The 23,656-nt window shown below is 44.9% G+C and overlaps 1 protein-coding gene across 1 annotated transcript in view; it reads left to right on the top strand.

Annotated features, from left to right (window-relative positions):
* Positions 1-1,450: 1,450 nt before the first annotated feature.
* Positions 1,451-23,656, top strand: part of LOC137433141 (neuron navigator 2-like) — a 121,508-nt gene continuing 99,302 nt past the window's right edge. The window contains exons 1-7 of the mRNA XM_078783968.1: positions 1,451-2,056; positions 13,033-13,141; positions 16,336-16,698; positions 16,860-16,934; positions 21,360-21,498; positions 22,162-22,381; positions 22,471-23,071. Of these exons, the coding sequence (XP_078640094.1) occupies positions 1,546-2,056; positions 13,033-13,141; positions 16,336-16,698; positions 16,860-16,934; positions 21,360-21,498; positions 22,162-22,381; positions 22,471-23,071 (2,018 nt within the window). The 5' untranslated portion in view covers positions 1,451-1,545. The remainder of the gene's footprint in view (positions 2,057-13,032; positions 13,142-16,335; positions 16,699-16,859; positions 16,935-21,359; positions 21,499-22,161; positions 22,382-22,470; positions 23,072-23,656) is intronic.

Below are 23,656 nucleotides of genomic sequence, written 5' to 3'. Positions count from 1 at the left end.
ACAATTTGCTGTATCAATGGAAAACTTTTGGGGGGTGGGGATTTTACAAGTATCGTGCTACGCAGTACGCATGACGTCTTCTTGTTTATTTTATTTATTGTCAATTGGCGTACTTCAGAGTAATTCTGTATGACACGATGTGATAGTGCTTGGAGGTACTTACATCCCTTTGACTCTTTGGAGGTATCTAATCTGGGTTCGATTCCCGATGTGGTTCTAATCCGTTGGATTTGTTCTTTGTAGGGAGCATGTGGTGTGTGGTGCTCACCCTCTTCCCACACTAGTGGGGGGGTATTGCACCACGAGATACCCCCTTCCCCAAGTTTTTTTTTTTTTTTTTTTTTTTTTTTTTTGGATACAAGATCGAGGCTCGTGAAAGAGCCAACATTAATCACACAAAAAGACAAACCGACACACAAAACACAAAAAACAAGGAGCGGCAGACAATATGGGGAGAGAGGGGGAAGGACACAAAAGAGAGGGGGAAGAGGGGGAAGGACACAAACACAACATTTGAGAGCAGGGACATCGGGAGGACTTGGGGGGAGGTGGGAGAGGAATAAAACATATGAACACTGCAAGGACTCTGGGGTGAATTACCGGGGGTAGAAAAGATCAAGGTTTTCGATGGGGGAAGATAAGAGATGGTGGTGAACAGCTGTTTTAAAGACCTGGAGGGAGGAGTGGGATTGAAGGGAGTGGGGGAGTTTGTTCCAGAGGCGGGAGAAAAGGGGAATGAAAGAGTGAAGGTGAGCAGAGAGCCTAGACTTTGGCAGTTTAACCATAAGAGGGTTGCAGGCAGATCTTGTGCGACCTGAAGGAATATTGGGGGGACAGAGCACAGAGAGAGCTGGGGGAGCAAGGCCGGAGAGGAGTCGGTAGAAGACAGACTAATAATTTAATTATTTCCTTTGGTTTTATTCAGATTAGCGACATCGTTTCATCTTTTTGCTCCTCTTTTTGTTCAAAGATTATTCTTTCGTTTTTTGGCTATAACTGGTATGCAATTCATTGAGCCACAATCTTTTTGGCGTCAGGTGTAATTACCGTCCCGTTTCATTTGTTCTATCCAGGTATTGTGTGTTTGTGATGTTTTTGCGAATACGTTCTTCAGATTTATCTTTTTCTTGTATGCCATGCAGTCGCTTTGTTGTAGCTGATAGCTCGGCTCCCTTTTTTCCGCCTCTCTGCGGTGGCTCCGAATGCTCACCATGGTGTTGTAGTCAGCAGCAGTGCCTCCACGCCGCGAAACCAGCGACCGGTGCTGAACGGGTCCGCAGGCGACACACGTCGTTGCGCGACACAAAATCTGTTGCTTTGTATGATCTCCATTCGGGCTTGGACGGCCGCACAGAATGCACGCCGATTGCGTTATTTTCTCGCCGTTCTGTCCACATGATCTTCCAGTGCGATGACATTTGGATCGTCCCGCGTGACTGACGAAGCCCGCACCGTGGGACGACGCGCGCCGCGGGAAGACTGCGCTGACGCGCGTCGGCGTCGTCTCTCTCTCATCGGGACGAAGGTGTGCGCGACGCAAACGTCATGCTGTCGAACGAGGCGGACGACGGAAAACGGAGTGCGCGGCGCCCGGACTCGTTGCGGCGGCGGCGACCCGAGTCGGACGAAGCGCATGCCGCTCGTTTGGCCGTGTTCGTGAGCCCGGCCGAGCGACAAAGAGAGCGTAAGCGCCTCGACGACTGCGCTCGCTCGGCTTCCGACGCCACCTCGCCGGTGGTCGCGGGCGACGCCGGTGCCGCGAGGAGGCGTCGGGAGCGCCTCGGCCGCTCGCTGAGCTACGGGCAGAGGAGCCGGACGGACGCGATGCCGAGACGAGCGACGACCTGGAGGAAGCACGAGGAGCGAGCGCGACGTGCCGACGATGGCAGCAAGTCGGACGATGAGGTTTTGTCGTGCAAGCCGAGCCGACGGAGCGACGGTCGCCGATTGATGTCGTCCGAGTCGTGCGAGCGTGAAGGGATCGCGAGCATCGACCAGGAGACCATTTCGAGCATGTTGGACGACATCGAGAGTATGCTGGACGACCGGATCTGGGGTGAGCCGGGTTCAAAGGTCGCAGTCGTAACTCGTGTGAGGTCATCGTGCGACGGGCTGAGGGATAACTGACCAACATGAGCTTCGTGCATCATTTGCACAGAACCCGGTTAAACCGGTAAATAATTGTAGGTTCATGAAGGATTCTAATATGGACGTGAGAGGAGGCCATTTGGCCCACCGTGCCTGTGCTTTATCCACACGTCGATTCATTCATCCAATATTCTGAATAATCCATCAGTTTATTCATCGTCCATGGTGCGAACTCCATGTTGATTGACAACCCGGAGATTTTTCTCCTCCTCATTTACCTGTAATTGGCCTAATGAAGGATCTTCGTACAGGTGGGATCTTTGTACCAGGATTTTGATTTAAGAAAAAACAACAACTGGGGAGTGGAGTTCAGCATTGTCTCTGTACAGGTGCAGCTTAGGTGTGCAGGTAGACGTACAACACGTATTGCTGTATAGCTTGAGTTGGTGCAATTAATCCACTGATCTGATCCGGGTATCCAATGACGCCGCTCTGGACACCCTGCCAGTGTTACCTTCCATTAACTCCCATTGTATATACAACTCCTGGCTCATGATGCAGGTTGAGCAGGTTCAAACATCATACACCATCAGCATCATGCGTTGGTCCACCGTCTACTGGGCTGGCAAGATAACCTATAGATATATGAGCACTCACAGCTAAGCTGTCTACCCTGTGTTCGAATCTCGACCTAACTGGGTATCACGTCTTCCAGCATTAGTTCGTACACGTTAAAGATTCCATGGTGCCTTTCACGAAAACAGTGGGTACCAAGAGGTTGTCTGGTTTTCAGTGGGTACCAAGAGGTTGTCTGGTTTTCAGTGGGTACCAAGAGGTTGTCTGGTTTTCAGTGGGTACCAAGAGGTTGTCTGGTTTTCAGTGGGTACCAAGAGGTTGCCTGGTTTTCAGTGGGTACCAAGAGGTTGTCTGGTTTTCAGTGGGTACCAAGAGGTTGTCTGGTTTTCAGTGGGTACCAAGAGGTTGTCTGGTTTTCAGTGGGTACCAAGAGGTTGTCTGGTTTTCAGTGGGTACCAAGAGGTTGTCTGGTTTTCAGTGGGTACCAAGAGGTTGTCTGGTTTTCAGTGGGTACCAAGAGGTTGTCTGGTTTTCAGTGGGTACCAAGAGGTTGTCTGGTTTTCAGTGGGTACCAAGAGGTTGTCTGGTTTTCAGTGGGTACCAAGAGGTTGTCTGGTTTTCAGTGGGTACCAAGAGGTTGTCTGGTTTTCAGTGGGTACCAAGAGGTTGTCTGGTTTTCAGTGGGTACCAAGAGGTTGTCTGGTTTTTAGTGGGTACCAAGAGGTTGTCTGGTTTTCAGTGGGTACCAAGAGGTTGTCTGGTTTTCAGTGGGTACCAAGAGGTTGTCTGGTTTTCAGTTGGTACCAAGAGGTTGTCTGGTTTTCAGTGGGTACCAAGAGGTTGTCTGGTTTTCAGTGGGTACCAAGAGGTTGTCTGGTTTTCAGTGGGTACCAAGAGGTTGTCTGGTTTTCAGTGGGTACCAAGAGGTTGTCTGGTTTTTAGTGGGTACCAAGAGGTTGTCTGGTTTACAGTGGGTACCAAGAGGTTGTCTGGTTTTCAGTGGGTACCAAGAGGTTGTCTGGTTTTCAGTGGGTACCAAGAGGTTATCTGGTTTTCAGTGGGTACCAAGAGGTTGTCTGGTTTTCAGTGGGTACCAAGAGGTTGTCTGGTTTTCAGTGGGTACCAAGAGGTTGTCTGGTTTTCAGTGGGTACCAAGAGGTTGTCTGGTTTTCAGTGGGTACCAAGAGGTTGTCTGGTTTTCAGTGGGTACCAAGAGGTTGCCTGGTTTTCAGTGGGTACCAAGAGGTTGTCTGGTTTTCAGTGGGTACCAAGAGGTTGTCTGGTTTTCAGTGGGTACCAAGAGGTTGTCTGGTTTTCAGTGGGTACCAAGAGGTTGTCTGGTTTTCAGTGGGTACCAAGAGGTTGTCTGGTTTTCAGTGGGTACCAAGAGGTTGTCTGGTTTTCAGTGGGTACCAAGAGGTTGTCTGGTTTTCAGTGGGTACCAAGAGGTTGTCTGGTTTTCAGTGGGTACCAAGAGGTTGTCTGGTTTTCAGTGGGTACCAAGAGGTTGTCTGGTTTTCAGTGGGTACCAAGAGGTTGTCTGGTTTTCAGTGGGTACCAAGAGGTTGTCTGGTTTTCAGTGGGTACCAAGAGGTTGTCTGGTTTTTAGTGGGTACCAAGAGGTTGTCTGGTTTTCAGTGGGTACCAAGAGGTTGTCTGGTTTTCAGTGGGTACCAAGAGGTTGTCTGGTTTTCAGTTGGTACCAAGAGGTTGTCTGGTTTTCAGTGGGTACCAAGAGGTTGTCTGGTTTTCAGTGGGTACCAAGAGGTTGTCTGGTTTTCAGTGGGTACCAAGAGGTTGTCTGGTTTTCAGTGGGTACCAAGAGGTTGTCTGGTTTTTAGTGGGTACCAAGAGGTTGTCTGGTTTACAGTGGGTACCAAGAGGTTGTCTGGTTTTCAGTGGGTACCAAGAGGTTGTCTGGTTTTCAGTGGGTACCAAGAGGTTATCTGGTTTTCAGTGGGTACCAAGAGGTTGTCTGGTTTTTAGTGGGTACCAAGAGGTTGTCTGGTTTTCAGTGGGTACCAAGAGGTTGTCTGGTTTTCAGTGGGTACCAAGAGGTTGTCTGGTTTTCAGTGGGTACCAAGAGGTTGTCTGGTTTTCAGTGGGTACCAAGAGGTTGTCTGGTTTTCAGTGGGTACCAAGAGGTTGTCTGGTTTTTAGTGGGTACCAAGAGGTTGTCTGGTTTTCAGTGGGTACCAAGAGGTTGTCTGGTTTTCAGTGGGTACCAAGAGGTTGTCTGGTTTTCAGTGGGTACCAAGAGGTTGTCTGGTTTTCAGTGGGTACCAAGAGGTTGTCTGGTTTTCAGTGGGTACCAAGAGGTTGTCTGGTTTTCAGTGGGTACCAAGAGGTTGTCTGGTTTTCAGTGGGTACCAAGAGGTTGTCTGGTTTTCAGTGGGTACCAAGAGGTTGTCTGGTTTTCAGTGGGTACCAAGAGGTTGTCTGGTTTTCAGTGGGTACCAAGAGGTTGTCTGGTTTTCAGTGGGTACCAAGAGGTTGTCTGGTTTTTAGTGGGTACCAAGAGGTTGTCTGGTTTTCAGTGGGTACCAAGAGGTTGTCTGGTTTTCAGTGGGTACCAAGAGGTTGTCTGGTTTTCAGTGGGTACCAAGAGGTTGTCTGGTTTTCAGTGGGTACCAAGAGGTTGTCTGGTTTTCAGTGGGTACCAAGAGGTTGTCTGGTTTTCAGTGGGTACCAAGAGGTTGTCTGGTTTTCAGTGGGTACCAAGAGGTTGTCTGGTTTTCAGTGGGTACCAAGAGGTTGTCTGGTTTTTAGTGGGTACCAAGAGGTTGTCTGGTTTACAGTGGGTACCAAGAGGTTGTCTGGTTTTCAGTGGGTACCAAGAGGTTGTCTGGTTTTCAGTGGGTACCAAGAGGTTATCTGGTTTTCAGTGGGTACCAAGAGGTTGTCTGGTTTTTAGTGGGTACCAAGAGGTTGTCTGGTTTTCAGTGGGTACCAAGAGGTTGTCTGGTTTTCAGTGGGTACCAAGAGGTTGTCTGGTTTTCAGTGGGTACCAAGAGGTTGTCTGGTTTTCAGTGGGTACCAAGAGGTTGTCTGGTTTTCAGTGGGTACCAAGAGGTTGTCTGGTTTTTAGTGGGTACCAAGAGGTTGTCTGGTTTTCAGTGGGTACCAAGAGGTTGTCTGGTTTTCAGTGGGTACCAAGAGGTTGTCTGGTTTTCAGTGGGTACCAAGAGGTTGTCTGGTTTTCAGTGGGTACCAAGAGGTTGTCTGGTTTTCAGTGGGTACCAAGAGGTTGTCTGGTTTTCAGTGGGTACCAAGAGGTTGTCTGGTTTTCAGTGGGTACCAAGAGGTTGTCTGGTTTTCAGTGGGTACCAAGAGGTTGTCTGGTTTTCAGTGGGTACCAAGAGGTTGTCTGGTTTTTAGTGGGTACCAAGAGGTTGTCTGGTTTACAGTGGGTACCAAGAGGTTGTCTGGTTTTCAGTGGGTACCAAGAGGTTGCCTGGTTTTCAGTGGGTACCAAGAGGTTGTCTGGTTTTTAGTGGGTACCAAGAGGTTGTCTGGTTTTCAGTGGGTACCAAGAGGTTGTCTGGTTTTCAGTGGGTACCAAGAGGTTGTCTGGTTTTCAGTGGGTACCAAGAGGTTGTCTGGTTTTCAGTGGGTACCAAGAGGTTGTCTGGTTTTCAGTGGGTACCAAGAGGTTGTCTGGTTTTTAGTGGGTACCAAGAGGTTGTCTGGTTTTCAGTGGGTACCAAGAGGTTGTCTGGTTTTCAGTGGGTACCAAGAGGTTGTCTGGTTTTCAGTGGGTACCAAGAGGTTGTCTGGTTTTCAGTGGGTACCAAGAGGTTGTCTGGTTTTCAGTGGGTACCAAGAGGTTGTCTGGTTTTCAGTGGGTACCAAGAGGTTGTCTGGTTTTCAGTGGGTACCAAGAGGTTGTCTGGTTTTCAGTGGGTACCAAGAGGTTGTCTGGTTTTCAGTGGGTACCAAGAGGTTGTCTGGTTTTTAGTGGGTACCAAGAGGTTGTCTGGTTTTCAGTGGGTACCAAGAGGTTGTCTGGTTTTCAGTGGGTACCAAGAGGTTGTCTGGTTTTCAGTGGGTACCAAGAGGTTGTCTGGTTTTCAGTGGGTACCAAGAGGTTGTCTGGTTTTCAGTGGGTACCAAGAGGTTGTCTGGTTTTCAGTGGGTACCAAGAGGTTGTCTGGTTTTCAGTGGGTACCAAGAGGTTGTCTGGTTTTCAGTGGGTACCAAGAGGTTGTCTGGTTTTCAGTGGGTACCAAGAGGTTGTCTGGTTTTCAGTGGGTACCAAGAGGTTGTCTGGTTTTTAGTGGGTACCAAGAGGTTGTCTGGTTTTCAGTGGGTACCAAGAGGTTGTCTGGTTTTCAGTGGGTACCAAGAGGTTGTCTGGTTTTCAGTGGGTACCAAGAGGTTGTCTGGTTTTCAGTGGGTACCAAGAGGTTGTCTGGTTTTCAGTGGGTACCAAGAGGTTGTCTGGTTTTCAGTGGGTACCAAGAGGTTGTCTGGTTTTCAGTGGGTACCAAGAGGTTGTCTGGTTTTCAGTGGGTACCAAGAGGTTGTCTGGTTTTTAGTGGGTACCAAGAGGTTGTCTGGTTTACAGTGGGTACCAAGAGGTTGTCTGGTTTTCAGTGGGTACCAAGAGGTTGTCTGGTTTTCAGTGGGTACCAAGAGGTTATCTGGTTTTCAGTGGGTACCAAGAGGTTGTCTGGTTTTTAGTGGGTACCAAGAGGTTGTCTGGTTTTCAGTGGGTACCAAGAGGTTGTCTGGTTTTCAGTGGGTACCAAGAGGTTGTCTGGTTTTCAGTGGGTACCAAGAGGTTGTCTGGTTTTCAGTGGGTACCAAGAGGTTGTCTGGTTTTCAGTGGGTACCAAGAGGTTGTCTGGTTTTTAGTGGGTACCAAGAGGTTGTCTGGTTTTCAGTGGGTACCAAGAGGTTGTCTGGTTTTCAGTGGGTACCAAGAGGTTGTCTGGTTTTCAGTGGGTACCAAGAGGTTGTCTGGTTTTCAGTGGGTACCAAGAGGTTGTCTGGTTTTCAGTGGGTACCAAGAGGTTGTCTGGTTTTCAGTGGGTACCAAGAGGTTGTCTGGTTTTTAGTGGGTACCAAGAGGTTGTCTGGTTTACAGTGGGTACCAAGAGGTTGTCTGGTTTTCAGTGGGTACCAAGAGGTTGCCTGGTTTTCAGTGGGTACCAAGAGGTTGTCTGGTTTTTAGTGGGTACCAAGAGGTTGTCTGGTTTTCAGTGGGTACCAAGAGGTTGTCTGGTTTTCAGTGGGTACCAAGAGGTTGTCTGGTTTTCAGTGGGTACCAAGAGGTTGTCTGGTTTTCAGTGGGTACCAAGAGGTTGTCTGGTTTTCAGTGGGTACCAAGAGGTTGTCTGGTTTTCAGTGGGTACCAAGAGGTTGTCTGGTTTTTAGTGGGTACCAAGAGGTTGTCTGGTTTTCAGTGGGTACCAAGAGGTTGTCTGGTTTTCAGTGGGTACCAAGAGGTTGTCTGGTTTTCAGTGGGTACCAAGAGGTTGTCTGGTTTTCAGTGGGTACCAAGAGGTTGTCTGGTTTTCAGTGGGTACCAAGAGGTTGTCTGGTTTTCAGTGGGTACCAAGAGGTTGTCTGGTTTTCAGTGGGTACCAAGAGGTTGTCTGGTTTTCAGTGGGTACCAAGAGGTTGTCTGGTTTTCAGTGGGTACCAAGAGGTTGTCTGGTTTTTAGTGGGTACCAAGAGGTTGTCTGGTTTTCAGTGGGTACCAAGAGGTTGTCTGGTTTTTAGTGGGTACCAAGAGGTTGTCTGGTTTTCAGTGGGTACCAAGAGGTTGTCTGGTTTTCAGTGGGTACCAAGAGGTTGTCTGGTTTTCAGTGGGGTACCAAGAGGTTGTCTGGTTTTCAGTGGGTACCAAGAGGTTGTCTGGTTTTCAGTGGGTACCAAGAGGTTGTCTGGTTTTCAGTGGGTACCAAGAGGTTGTCTGGTTTTCAGTGGGTACCAAGAGGTTGTCTGGTTTTCAGTGGGTACCAAGAGGTTGTCTGGTTTTCAGTGAGTACCAAGAGGTTGTCTGGTTTTCAGTGGGTACCAAGAGGTTGTCTGGTTTTCAGTGGGTACCAAGAGGTTGTCTGGTTTTCAGTGGGTACCAAGAGGTTGTCTGGTTTTCAGTGCGTACCAAGAGGTTGTCTGGTTTTCAGTGGGTACCAAGAGGTTGTCTGGTTTTTAGTGGGTACCAAGAGGTTGTCTGGTTTTCAGTGGGTACCAAGAGGTTGTCTGGTTTTCAGTGGGTACCAAGAGGTTGTCTGGTTTTCAGTGGGTACCAAGAGGTTGTCTGGTTTTCAGTGGGTACCAAGAGGTTGTCTGGTTTTCAGTGGGTACCAAGAGGTTGTCTGGTTTTCAGTGGGTACCAAGAGGTTGTCTGGTTTTCAGTGGGTACCAAGAGGTTGTCTGGTTTTCAGTGGGTACCAAGAGGTTGTCTGGTTTTCAGTGGGTACCAAGAGGTTGTCTGGTTTTCAGTGGGTACCAAGAGGTTGTCTGGTTTTCAGTGGGTACCAAGAGGTTGTCTGGTTTTCAGTGGGTACCAAGAGGTTGTCTGGTTTTTAGTGGGTACCAAGAGGTTGTCTGGTTTACAGTGGGTACCAAGAGGTTGTCTGGTTTTCAGTGGGTACCAAGAGGTTGTCTGGTTTTCAGTGGGTACCAAGAGGTTATCTGGTTTTCAGTGGGTACCAAGAGGTTGTCTGGTTTTTAGTGGGTACCAAGAGGTTGTCTGATTTTCAGTGGGTACCAAGAGGTTGTCTGGTTTTCAGTGGGTACCAAGAGGTTGTCTGGTTTTCAGTGGGTACCAAGAGGTTGTCTAGTTTTCAGTGGGTACCAAGAGGTTGTCTGGTTTTCAGTGGGTACCAAGAGGTTGTCTGGTTTTCAGTGGGTACCAAGAGGTTGTCTGGTTTTCAGTGGGTACCAAGAGGTTGTCTGGTTTTCAGTGGGTACCAAGAGGTTGTCTGGTTTTCAGTGGGTACCAAGAGGTTGTCTGGTTTTCAGTGGGTGCCAAGAGGTTGTCTGGTTTTTAGTGGGTACCAAGAGGTTGTCTGGTTTTCAGTGGGTACCAAGAGGTTGTCTGGTTTTCAGTGGGTACCAAGAGGTTGTCTGGTTTTCAGTGGGTACCAAGAGGTTGTCTGGTTTTCAGTGGGTACCAAGAGGTTGTCTGGTTTTCAGTGGGTACCAAGAGGTTGTCTGGTTTTCAGTGGGTACCAAGAGGTTGTCTGGTTTTCAGTGGGTACCAAGAGGTTGTCTGGTTTTCAGTGGGTACCAAGAGGTTGTCTGGTTTTCAGTGGGTACCAAGAGGTTGTCTGGTTTTCAGTGGGTACCAAGAGGTTGTCTGGTTTTCAGTGGGTACCAAGAGGTTGTCTGGTTTTCAGTGGGTACCAAGAGGTTGTCTGGTTTTCAGTGGGTACCAAGAGGTTGTCTGGTTTTCAGTGGGTACCAAGAGGTTGTCTGGTTTTCAGTGGGTACCAAGAGGTTGTCTGGTTTTCAGTGGGTACCAAGAGGTTGTCTGGTTTTCAGTGGGTACCAAGAGGTTGTCTGGTTTTTAGTGGGTACCAAGAGGTTGTCTGGTTTTCAGTGGGTACCAAGAGGTTGTCTGGTTTTCAGTGGGTACCAAGAGGTTGTCTGGTTTTCAGTGGGTACCAAGAGGTTGTCTGGTTTTCAGTGGGTACCAAGAGGTTGTTTGGTTTTCAGTGGGTACCAAGAGGTTGTCTGGTTTTCAGTGGGTACCAAGAGGTTGTGTGGTTTTCAGTGGGTACCAAGAGGTTGTCTGGTTTTCAGTGGGTACCAAGAGGTTGTCTGGTTTTCAGTGGGTACCAAGAGGTTGTCTGGTTTTCAGTGGGTACCAAGAGGTTGTCTGGTTTTCAGTGGGTACCAAGAGGTTGTCTGGTTTTCAGTGGGTACCAAGAGGTTGTCTGGTTTTCAGTGGGTACCAAGAGGTTGTCTGGTTTTCAGTGGGTACCAAGAGGTTGTCTGGTTTTTAGTGGGTACCAAGAGGTTGTCTGGTTTTCAGTGGGTACCAAGAGGTTGTCTGGTTTTCAGTGGGTACCAAGAGGTTGTCTGGTTTTCAGTGGGTACCAAGAGGTTGTCTGGTTTTCAGTGGGTACCAAGAGGTTGTCTGGTTTTCAGTGGGTACCAAGAGGTTGTCTGGTTTTCAGTGGGTACCAAGAGGTTGTCTGGTTTTCAGTGGGTACACCAAGAGGTTGTCTGGTTTTCAGTGGGTACCAAGAGGTTGTCTGGTTTTCAGTGGGTACCAAGAGGTTGTCTGGTTTTCAGTGGGTACCAAGAGGTTGTCTGGTTTTCAGTGGGTACCAAGAGGTTGTCTGGTTTTCAGTGGGTACCAAGAGGTTATCTGGTTTTCAGTGGGTACCAAGAGGTTGTCTGGTTTTTAGTGGGTACCAAGAGGTTGTCTGGTTTTCAGTGGGTACCAAGCGGTTGTCTGGTTTTCAGTGGGTACCAAGAGGTTGTCTGGTTTTCAGTGGGTACCAAGAGGTTGTCTGGTTTTCAGTGGGTACCAAGAGGTTGTCTGGTTTTCAGTGGGTACCAAGAGGTTGTCTGGTTTTCAGTGGGTACCAAGAGGTTGTCTGGTTTTCAGTGGGTACCAAGAGGTTGTCTGGTTTTCAGTGGGTACCAAGAGGTTGTCTGGTTTTCAGTGGGTACCAAGAGGTTGTCTGGTTTTCAGTGGGTGCTAAGAGGTTGTCTGGTTTTTAGTGGGTACCAAGAGGTTGTCTGGTTTTCAGTGGGTACCAAGAGGTTGTCTGGTTTTCAGTGGGTACCAAGAGGTTGTCTGGTTTTCAGTGGGTACCAAGAGGTTGTCTGGTTTTCAGTGGGTACCAAGAGGTTGTCTGGTTTTCAGTGGGTACCAAGAGGTTGTCTGGTTTTCAGTGGGTACCAAGAGGTTGTCTGGTTTTCAGTGGGTACCAAGAGGTTGTCTGGTTTTCAGTGGGTACCAAGAGGTTGTCTGGTTTTCAGTGGGTACCAAGAGGTTGTCTGGTTTTCAGTGGGTACCAAGAGGTTGTCTGGTTTTCAGTGGGTACCAAGAGGTTGTCTGGTTTTCAGTGGGTACCAAGAGGTTGTCTGGTTTTCAGTGGGTACCAAGAGGTTGTCTGGTTTTCAGTGGGTACCAAGAGGTTGTCTGGTTTTCAGTGGGTACCAAGAGGTTGTCTGGTTTTCAGTGGGTACCAAGAGGTTGTCTGGTTTTCAGTGGGTACCAAGAGGTTGTCTGGTTTTCAGTGGGTACCAAGAGGTTGTCTGGTTTTTAGTGGGTACCAAGAGGTTGTCTGGTTTTCAGTGGGTACCAAGAGGTTGTCTGGTTTTCAGTGGGTACCAAGAGGTTGTCTGGTTTTCAGTGGGTACCAAGAGGTTGTCTGGTTTTCAGTGGGTACCAAGAGGTTGTTTGGTTTTCAGTGGGTACCAAGAGGTTGTCTGGTTTTCAGTGGGTACCAAGAGGTTGTCTGGTTTTCAGTGGGTACCAAGAGGTTGTCTGGTTTTCAGTGGGTACCAAGAGGTTGTCTGGTTTTCAGTGGGTACCAAAATCTAATCTGCTTGTTCTTGTCACCTACCCAACTTTTCCACCAAGTTTTGTCATAACATAACCCATCCACGTTGTGAAATATCATGCTGTATATCGTTTTTTGCCCGATCTCCTAATGGTGAAAAATCACTGGTAATTTGACGAAAATTCTCGTATCCTGATTTGCATCTTCCGCTGTTGATGCAGCTTCTTTTATTCCAACGTATTTAACACCTTACATTAGTTCTTCATGCCTGTTCTTTGTGTCCTTTATGGTGTTCTTACAACAGTAAATTTCCTCCTTGGAATGACCTCCAATTTTGTTTGACTGCTGGGCAGGCAGAGTAAAAAAAAAGGAAAAAAAAAGTTTCACTCTTCTCTGTGCATGCACGATTGGGACGAATTCAGAGCCAAAGTACTGTTGAACTACAGGTTCGTTTTCCAATTAATCATCTTCTGATTCGTGTTCAAAATATAACATTCAATTGAAATTACGTTATTCCTTGATCATAAACGGACGTTTGTAGACAGTTGGGCAGACGGATGTAAGTGAACCAATTGCTTAACCCCACATTTGACTTCAGGTGTGTGGAGTAAAAATAAAAACAATGTGTGCTGTGCTGAGTGTTGCTTCCTGCATGCTTTTCCTCCCATACCCTCCTTTCCCCAAATGTCTATGTTGTGTATTTGAGTTTTGCTTCTCGCAGGCTTTTGGCTTTGTGCCCACTTCAAGTAGACCCTGGCTCCTCGATCAACAAAATGGATTATGCAACTTGAATGAATAACTTAAGTGTCCTTTTGGTTAATCATCGGTAATAACTTGATCAATTAAGTTAAAGGTGATATATTTGACTGACTGTGTACATTGTCTTGTTCAGGGGACAGCACAGATGGCACCAAGCCGAGGAATCAAAAAGGCATTTCCAACCTGAGGCAAGACCTGGAAGAAACAATGTCTTGTCTACGAGAAACTCAAATACCACAAAGGTAATGTTTCCTATTTGGTTATAAATTTATGGTTAGGCAGTACTTGTTTAGCCAATTTGTACTGTATGTTGTGCCATTATTCAATAAAGACATTATGCAACTAGCTACAGTACCTGGTGCTGCCAAGGGAAATTCAAATATATACTTGTTTGTGTTATTGACAACAGATCACGACAACCTCAACATATGATCTTCACAATACATATTACTCGATCGCTCCCCGGGGAAAAAACAAACAAACAAAAAAAACAAACCAAGGCAGTGTATAAGCACAAATCCTTATCAAGGCCAGATGGCTAATTATCTGGTTTATCTGGGGTCAATTTTTTTATACAAACATAGCCCTCGACCTTCCTCTAGATTAAAGAGGAGGCCATGCAAAGTGTGGTCACACTGGTTCCTGTCGGGTCCGAACGCATATATGAACAAACAACCAAAGACGAAAGATGAAGAAAGATTTTGCATGATAGTTGCAAATTCCAAATAGTTTACCCCCCCTCCACACCCCCCAAAAGGTTGCTGTGAATAGATCAAATTGTCTATTTCATGAATATTAAAATTGAGGGGTTTAATCAAAGCAACCGGATGAAAATTGATTATTTTAGAAGTTTGACCTTGAGTTGACCTTTGATCATTTGACTTCAAAAATAGTTGGTTTCCCAATTCAGTGATGCACTATGCAATTGCTCTTTAATTTGCAAGTCGATCGGATGAAAACTGACGATTTTTCAGATGAAAATTGATTTTAAAAGTTTAACCTTGAGTTGACCTTGTGACCTCAAAATGGTTGCTTTTCCAATTTAGTGACCCAATATACAAATGTTCTTCAAACTTCAAGTCAATTGGATGAAAAATGATGATTTTAGAAATTCGGCCTGAAGATGAACTTTGACCTCAAAATCAATAGGCTTCTCAATTGTGACGACCTCTACAACTTGGTGAAGTTTCATGACGATCGGTTTAGAATTGTGACCTGTAGGCGAGTGACAGACAGCCAGACGAACAAATGCAACCGACCAATATACTTGAAAATCTTCGATTTTGCAAGTACCAATAAGACGTCATGCAGAGCACGATTCATGAAAAATCCTTTTCCCCCCCCCCCCCAAAAAAATGGTTGCCATTGATCTGTCAAATTGTCTATTTCATCAAGATTCAAATTGACGATCTTGATCAAAGCTCGGGTCAATAGGATGAAAAGTGACGATTTTTCAGATGAAAATAGATGATTTTATTTGTTTGACCTTGAGTTGTCTTTGACCATTTGACCTCAAAACTAGTTGGTTTCCCAATTCAGTGAGGTACTATGCAAATGCTGTTAAATTTTCAACTCAATCGGATGAAAATTGATGATCTTTCAAATTAAAATTGATGATTTTGGAAGTTTAACCTTTTTTTTTTTTTGTATACAAGGTCGAGTCTCGTGTAAGAGCTAACATTGATCACAAAAATACAAACTGGCACATAAAACATAAAACATATGATAAAGGGAGCGGTAGAACAAGATGGAGATCAGAGACATCGGGAGATCTGTGGGAGGGAGAGGGCTTGGGGGGGGGGGGGTGAGGAGGCATGGGAAGGGGGGGGAGGGGGGAGAGGTAAAAAAAACACGTGGACACTGCTAGGACGTCCAGGAAAGAAGTCGGTATTTCAAGAAAGTGGATCTGGGGTGAATTAACGGGGGTAGAAAAGATCAGGGTTTTCGATAAGAGATGGTGGTGGACAGCCGTTTTAAAGACCTGGAGGGAGGAGTGGGATTTACGAGAGTGAGGGAGTTTGTTCCAGAGGTGGGAGAAAAGAGGAATGAAAGAGTGAAGGTGAATAGGCTCAAAATAAATAGGCTTCTCAATTGTGACGACCTCTACAGCTTGGTGAAGCTTCATGACGATCAGTTTAGAATTGTGACCTGTAGGCAAATGACAAACAGACAGACAGACAGACAAACAGATGGAGACAAATAGATGGACAGACAAACAGATGCACAGAATAACAAACTCAACCGACCAATAAACTTGAAAAATCTTTGATTTTGCAAGTAACAAACACAAACCAGAGTGATCAACATACTTGTGAAATTTTTTATTTTGCCAAGTAACAAACAGACAGAATGACAAACGCAACCGACCAATATACTTTTAAAATCTTCGATTTTGCAAGCAACAAATGTACCCAAATACAACACCATCTTCTCTGGCGAGGGTAATAACAACACTTATGATAATAGCATAGTCGTATTAATGTTACTAGCACCGGTACCCGCCCTATGGGCGGGGCTTCAATTGGGAGGCCCAAATGAAAAGGCCAAATATCAGAAATTGAAGGCTTTTTTTCTTTTAAACGATTTATGTAAACATCCGTTAAATCATATCACACACAAATCATCAAAATCTAAACAGTACATGGCGCCCATTTTGAAAAATGATTGAATTCTGCCAAACGGAAGCAGCCGCTACACGTCTTTCTCAGTCGCACATTTATGTGTGAAGAGTGCGCACCGAATCTGTAACACGGAAGCGGCCGCTACACCTGTTTCTCAGTTGCTTTGCACCTGCTGCCGTGTTACTTCGGAGCCGCACGTTTATATAGGAAGAGTTCGCCAGGAGTCGATCTACTCTCTCCTGGTATGGTACGTAGAATTTCAACAAAAGCCACATCACTGTTCATATCGGTATTATTCCATCATGTTTTTAAAAACTGGAAAATTGGAAAACTTGGAAAATTGGAAAAATAATATAGCCTATTTTACTCAAGGGGGTCCTAGGATTACCCAACCAAAATGTCGTTGCGATCGGTTCAGCCGTTTTTGCGGTACCTTCGAACGGTACCGCAAACGGACAAACGGACGGACATTTGGTGAATTCTAGTAAGATTACAAACTAATAGGATTACTTATAATATCCACCCTCTCCAAGTCGTCTTTGCGACGTGCAATATCGCCTATACCCACCCACCCACCCCCCACCCCGATATGACTCCCCCTGCCGCTCGCCTAGTGAGCGGGTGTACTAGTGGGATCAAAATGTTACGTTTGTTTGGGAAACTTTAAGGAAATACATCGGAAATACATATTTAAGTAAATACATTGAAAGAAATCCAAAAATCTTTATCATGCTGTAATTAAAACAAGTCTTTTTTTTAATGAGGTAACCATGGTAACATTCTTTCTTGTTCCGCCCCTACCCCAAATCCTGCAGCTCCTTAACATGTGAAGAGATAGCTCTCATCAATCAGGGAAAACCTTCAATGGAAGTTGGAAACTCAAGCTGGAGATTTGAGGATGGTGGCTCCAGCTGGGGGTCAAAACATTCCGAACCCAGGCTACACGCTGGAGAGGCTCCATTGGCAAGCCGGCGTGGTAGTCAAAGACACCGTGCCGATGGTGGTACATGGCGGGGTGACTCTCCACCTGCCGTTGACCTCTCACAAGAGGAGTTTACAGAGGGAGAGGAAGAGGAGGATGAAGAAGAGCTGATTATTGAGTGCTCTGAACTTGAGGCTTCTGGCTATACGAGTGATGGTGATTTACTCAACCGGGGCCTGTATAGTAAGCCATATGGGTATGACCTCTCTCTATTTTCTTTCAAAGGAATTCAAATAGGGACTGATATTTACCTTTTGCTTGCAGTCCAATCTCTCCACAGATTTATCAGCAAATTGTGGGTGTTTTACGGTTGGTGGGATCTCCTTCCTTTTACATGTCATTTCCCCATGGTGACAGGGTACGAGGAAATAAAGCGTTGCGAGTTCACCACCATCACAGTAGGCGTGGCAGAGGTGTCGGAGAGCCTGACAGGTAGCCGGTCACATTACAAAACCTTGTCTTGTATACTTCCCATTGCTGTTTTTATTTATATACATTGCCTATAGAAAGTCTACACCCTCTTTCAAAATATTAACCTTTTGTTGCCTCATAGCCTGGAATTAAAATCCATTCAATCAGACTTTTTCCACCTTTATTTACACATCGGAACCCACAACTTCCAAGTGAAAAATTAATTTAAAAAATAAAACTAGAAAGAGCAATCGGAGGTTGCAGACCCTTGCCAGACATGTTTTCAGTGGTTTTTAAGGCTTTTGTGTTAAAACAAATATGGCGGCCGAACCACATGACAGATGACGTCATCATTATTATTTTTTTCTCCACCAATTTATCCTGTGATGACGCTCAATAAATTTTATCTTGATCGGATGAAGTTTTCTACTTGTTGCATTATGACGTCATCTTTCTACATTATGACATGCTTCCCGGTGTGTACCCCGGTTTAGAATAGGTACACCGTATCCCTGCGCATCGTAAGAGGCGACTAAGGGTTGGCGTCAGGAAGGGCATCCGGCCATAAAAAACATTGCCTCAAACAGGGAACCATGATTGTCATGGGGCCCGCAAGGCTAACCCCCGCTCAAGTGGGGAAAATGGCCTTAAAACGCTCATTCATTCATTCATTCATTCATTATGGAGGCCCCTATGACATCATCATTAACATATTTTATTCCCCATGGAGAGTTCTTTACAATGAGCCATGTCTCAATTTTTTCTATTCAGTGCTTTCGGAGATATAGAGGTGCAAAGTTTTTCGGTTTTTTCAAAATTGTGCCTATACCACGTGACCTATGACGTCATTATTATCATAAAAAAATTATACAGGTGGAGTTGCACCTATGGTGAACATTTCCTGTCAATCGGACCAACGGTTGCAGAGAAAATAATATTTATTCTGTGCGGACAAACAGACAAACAAGAAGACATCATGCGGAGCACGATACTTGCAAAATCCACCCCTCCCCCCCCCCCCCCCCCCAAGAAAAAAAATTCCATTGACACAGCAAATTGTCCATTTCATCAAGATTAAAATTGACAATCTTGATCAAAGCTCGGGTCAACAGGAAGAAAAGTGACGATTTTTCAAATGAAAAATGATGATTTTGGAAGTTTGACCTTGAGTTGACCCTTGACCTTTTGACCTCAAAAATAGTTAGTTTCCCTATTTAGTGACTCAATGTGCAAATGCTGTTCAATTTTCAAGTCAATCGGATGAAAATTGAGGATTTTTGAAACTTGGCCTATGTTGACATTTTGGCCTATGTTGACCTCAAAAATACTTTGTGGTTGAATTCAGTGACCAGATATGCAAGTCCTCTTCAAATTTCAAGTCAATTGGATGAAAATTGAGGATTTTAGAAATTTTGCCTATGTTGACCTTTTGGGCTATATTGACCTCAAAAATACTTGGTGGTTAAATTAAGTGACCAGACATGCAAGTCGTCTTCAAATTTCAAGTCAATCGGATGAAAATTGAGGATTTTAGAAATTTAGCAAATTTGGTGACCTTTGGCCTATGTTGACCTTTTGACCCCCAAAACAATAGGCTTCTTGCTTTTGACGAACTCTACCATTTGGTAAAGTTTCGTAAAGATCGGTTGAAAATTGTGACCTGTAGGCCGGTGACAAACAGACAAATGAAAAATCGGTCAGAGACCGAGAACTTGCCGGAATGTACTTTTTTATCGGCTATTTTGGACAAATATGGCGGCCAAACTACGTAACCGATGACGTCATCATTTGTTTTCTAAACTAATTTATTCCTAGATTATGCTCAAGAAATTTCATCTTGATCGGATGAAGTTTTGTACTTGTCGAATTATGACGTCATCATTAACATATTTTATTCCCCATGGAGAGTTCTTTACAATGAGCCATGTCTCATTTTTTCTATTCAGCACTTTCAGAGATATAGAGGTGCAAATTTTTTCGGTTTTTGCCAAGATGGCGACCGAACCACGTGACCGATAACGTCATCATTACTTGTTTTCTAAACTAATTTATTCCTAGATTATGCTCAAGAAATTTCATCTTGATCGGATGAAGTTTTGTACTTGTCGAATTATGACGTCATAATGGAGGCACCTATGACATCATCATTAACATATTTTATTCCCCATGGAGAGTTCTTTACAATCAGCCATGTCTCAGTTTTTTCTATTCAACGCTTTTGGAGATATAGAGGTGCAAAGTTTTTCTGTTTTTCCAAGATGGCGGCCGAACCTCGTGACCGATGACGTCATCATTATATATTTTTCTCCACCAGTTCATGCTGACATGGTGCTCAAGAAATTGCATCTTGATTGGATGAAGTTTTGTACTTGTCGAATTATCGAATTATGACGTCATAATGGAGGCCTTGGGCTGAGAGAGTTAAAAATTGGGCACAGTCTATTCCAGGGCAAGACAAATGTGTGTGTATAGTTTGACGATTCTATGTGCAATGGTGTAGACGTAGTACTGCTAACAGACAGCAAAACAGATGAAAAATCGGTCAGAGACCGAGGACTTGCCTATGAGCACCAAGGAGCTTTCAAAAGACCTCTGGGATAAAGTTGTGGAAAGGCACAGATCAGGGGAAAGGTATAAAATATTTCATAGGCCTTGAATATCCCTTGGAGCACAGTCAAGACAATCATTCAGAGGTGGAAGGTGTCCTGCTTAGATCAGGCTGTCCCTCCAAACTGGATGACCAAGCAAGGAGGAGACTGATCAGAGAGGCCACCAAGAGGCCAATGGAAACTTTGAAAGATCTACAGGCCTTTATAGCAAAGACTGGTCACTGTGTGTGTGAGACAACAATGTCCCAACCACTCAACAAGTCTGGCCTGCATGGTAGGGTGTCAAGAAGGAATCCATTACTCATAAAAGCCCACCTTGAGTCCCTTTTGAGGTCTGCAAAAAACTACTCTGGAGATTCTGAAGCCATGTGGCAAAAAGTTTTGTGGTCTGACGAAACCAAGATGGAACTTTTCGCCTAAATGCAAAACGTTACGCTTGGCACAAACCCAACACAGCACATTACCCAAAGAACACCATCCTTACTGTGAAGCATGCTCATGTTATGGGGATGTTTCTCATCAGCAGGGACTCGGGCACTTGTCAGGACAGAAGGGAAAAATGGATGGAGCAAAATACAGAAATATCCTAGAGGAAAACCTGCTGCCCTCTGCAAGAAAGTTGAAATTGGGATGGAAGTTAACCTTTCAGCATGACAATGACCAGAAACACACAGCCAATGCTACAATGGAATGGCTAAGGAACTAAAAGATAAATGTCCTTGAGTGACCCAGTCAGAGCCCAGACCTAAACACAATCGAAAATCTGTGGCATAATTTAAAGATTGCTGTCCAACGTTCACCTTGCAACTTGACTGAGCTTCAACAGTTTTGGACAGAAGAATGGGCAAATATTGCCAAATCAAGGTGTGCAAAGTTGGTAGAGACCTATCCCAACAGACTCACAGCTGTAATTGCTGTCAAATGTGCTTCCACCAGGTATTAACTCAGGGTGTGGACACTTATCCAACCAAGATATTCGAGTTTTGTATTTTTAATTAATTTTCTGAAATTTGCAGAATTTATTTTACACTTGAAATTTGTGGTTTATGATGTGTAAATAAAGGTGGAAAAAGTCTGATTTAATGCAATTTAATTCCAGGCCATAAGGCAACACAAGGTGAAATTTTTGAAAGGAGATGTAGACTTTCTATAGGCAATGTTCTAAATGCTCTCGTTTTGGGTACCTGTGGCTCATCGTAAGTAATTATTTTGTGAAACTATATTGAAAATATTTGAGTTGAAGTTGTATTTTATTTCTTGTTGATTTATTCTACGTAATGCGATTTTAATACCTCAATTGAAATTGTTTAATTACACATGCTCCAACCTCTGTTTTGGACAATCAGGATATCTCAGAGGGTGCATACTAAACTTTGAGCTGTCGAGTTGGATTTGTGATTGAAAAGGATAAACTACCGTCCTAGTGCTTCACAGGCAGGGGCGTTGCATCGCCGAATCAGCCATCCTTTGGAGTGATGTAAAGCCAGCATTTCTCACCTGCTAGCATGCGCTCGTGGGTGTTGAAGATTCCGAAGTATTTTTAAAATAGAGCATCTGGCTATTATATGCTAATACCCAGGCCATGAGATTTCAAATTCTGGCTTCTTGATTTTCCACAGGGATGTTGATGCCAAACCGCATACGATAGTCCATGTAACGAAACTGCTTTCGGAGAACCGACAAACTGTATCAATTGGTTTTCTCACTAAATCACATTGGCGTTGACCTGCTTTCATCATTGTTGGCGTTTTGCCCAGTAACTGTATCACACATTGTCTTGTCACATGAAATGCCAACGTTAACCTCATAAACTGTGATTCATTTAATTCCCTTACAGCTGGGAAGACAGCAGCTCTGCAAGCAGTGGCCTGAGTGATACCATTGAGAATATAAGCACCGATGATCTTAACACGAGCTCATCAGTCAGCTCTTATCCAACAACACCAACTAGCACCAAGAAACCCCAGATCTTGCAGGTATGCACCTTTCGATCTGAACTCTTATTCTCATTATCACAAATCTTATTCGCAATGAGAAACAAAGATAAAGCAAAAAAACAAGCAGACAATGCTGCCAAGTGCATTTGGTCTTTCCAGCTCAAGTATGAAAAGACCTTTTTGATAAGAGCACCATGTTGTGAGTTTCCATAAGTAAATAAATAAATAAATGTAGGCAGCTGTCTTTGCTTTTGACTAAATAGTCCTTTAGGGGCAAAGCAGACCATGTATTCTCACATCTCTAATACACTTCTGGAGGGGTGGTGTGACACATGCCTGCAGTTGGCCAAGGGACCAAGGTAATCATTGCAGGCCTGTGTTGCTTCACTCCTTTGGGGGAGAACTTGATGAAGCATGCACGGCCTGCATAGCGCCAGATGAAGGGCATTCTGAAACGTTGGGTTTTATAAGCATTTGAGTTGGTTGTGTTTGTGCTTTGTCCTTCCACACACGGTGTTTTCGTTTTTTTTTAAATGGAGTCATCCAACTATAAGCTATTTATTCTTCAATAAAGTTAACTCTTAATTGTTAATGATATTGATAACTTGTTTTGATTATTAGAGGCTGCAGTATACTTTTAAGGTGGCAATGCCTTTCAAGAGCAATATCTTTCTCATTTTCCTCTACCCATTGCATCCCTAGTTGAAGATTGACACAGAACGATTTTCTTTCATCGATGGTGCCGGAAGCAATGGGAACATGCTTGGCCTGGCAAGTAATAAATTCACGGACTCAGTGGTGATGTCTCGTGGTCGGAGGTCTGAGAACAGAGGGAAGGTTGGCCTTGATGGATCTGGACAACTTAATTCTCAATGTCCGTTTAGGTCCTTTGATCGTGAGGAAACACTCCTCAAGATGCCAGGTGAGGAGTAACCATCTTCCTTCTCTTTATCTGACATTTATTTTCTCTTCTCTTTATCACAAAAGGCATCCTAACCTTTTTTGTCACAGGTCTGACTGATGATGCTAAAGCCTCAGAGCAATCATGTTTATCTCCGAAACAAATTCGTCGCCGACAAGGCTTTGTGGAGACTGGTGGAGCAATGGACCTGATTTGTCAGCCGTCATTGGCAGGCCCAGGGAAGGGCGTCAATGTCTCCAGTCGTGCTTCTACCTTTACTTGGTCTGTGGAGGCAGGAATGGCTACGGGAACCCCCTCAGGAGGAAAGTACTCACGTCAATGTGGGACATCATCTCTGGCCCGAGCTAGCCGCAAGACAAGCATGGACAACTCACAGAGGCGAGAGGGTGGGTCTTGGGCCTCTGCTCGCAACAGCATGCAGTATCGTAGTCTTCCGCGCCCTGGAAAGCTCACGGATCAGCCACTGGATACGCTGCGCCGGGTTGGCGGTGGTCGTGATGTGAATCCCCTTAGCTGGGACCCTTCACGGTTTGCAGCAATGCCACCACATAATCAGACGGATCGTGAAAAAGCACTTTCGGCAGATGCCGGTGTCTTAAGCCTTCCTGCCAAGTCTGGCTTGGTGTTTTCAAGGACCACAGGGCATTGCGAGGTTCCCTTCCTGAGTGGCAGTTTGCCGTCTGCCCGACTGTAAGTTTTATGCTTGAATGTTTGTTGCTGATAAAACTATAAGCTTCGATTTTCTAAGCTTTGTGCACACATCGGCCTAGAGGACACCATAAGGCCAAATGTCATGGCAACATGAAATTGGCTTGTGTGCAGTTTTGTACAATAGGGTCACACCAATTCCAATAGAGATGAGGGAAATACAGATATTGCTTGATCAATATGATAAAACAATACAACTAATGTGTATAGTTTGTGTCAATATGCTCCTGGAGGTTATGCAATCAGTCTCCATACAGATAGGAGATAATCTGCTTGTCATGTGTACAGTTTGTAATTTTTGGTACATTCTAGGAACCCATCCCAATAATTCACACGATCTCATAAGACATGCATCAACATCGTGCTTTCTTGAGAAACCATTTTATTGTTCACAGTAATGTACCTGGGGCAGAAAAATATTATTATTTTGTATCGATAATTATCGAATTATCGATGATTAATCAATTGTTTATTTAATTTTTTATTGATGACTTATTCAATTAAATTTCTAAAAGATACATCTTCGGATGAAGCACTTGTGGTTTAGTTATGCTATTAGCCAATTGA

Source organism: Myxine glutinosa, chromosome 8 (genome assembly GCF_964187855.1).
Source record: "Myxine glutinosa chromosome 8, kmMyxGlut1.1, whole genome shotgun sequence".
Lineage (NCBI taxonomy): Eukaryota > Metazoa > Chordata > Myxini > Myxiniformes > Myxinidae > Myxine > Myxine glutinosa.
The sequence above is the reverse complement of the archived record's forward strand: the minus strand, read 5'-3'. Positions and strand labels throughout refer to the sequence as shown.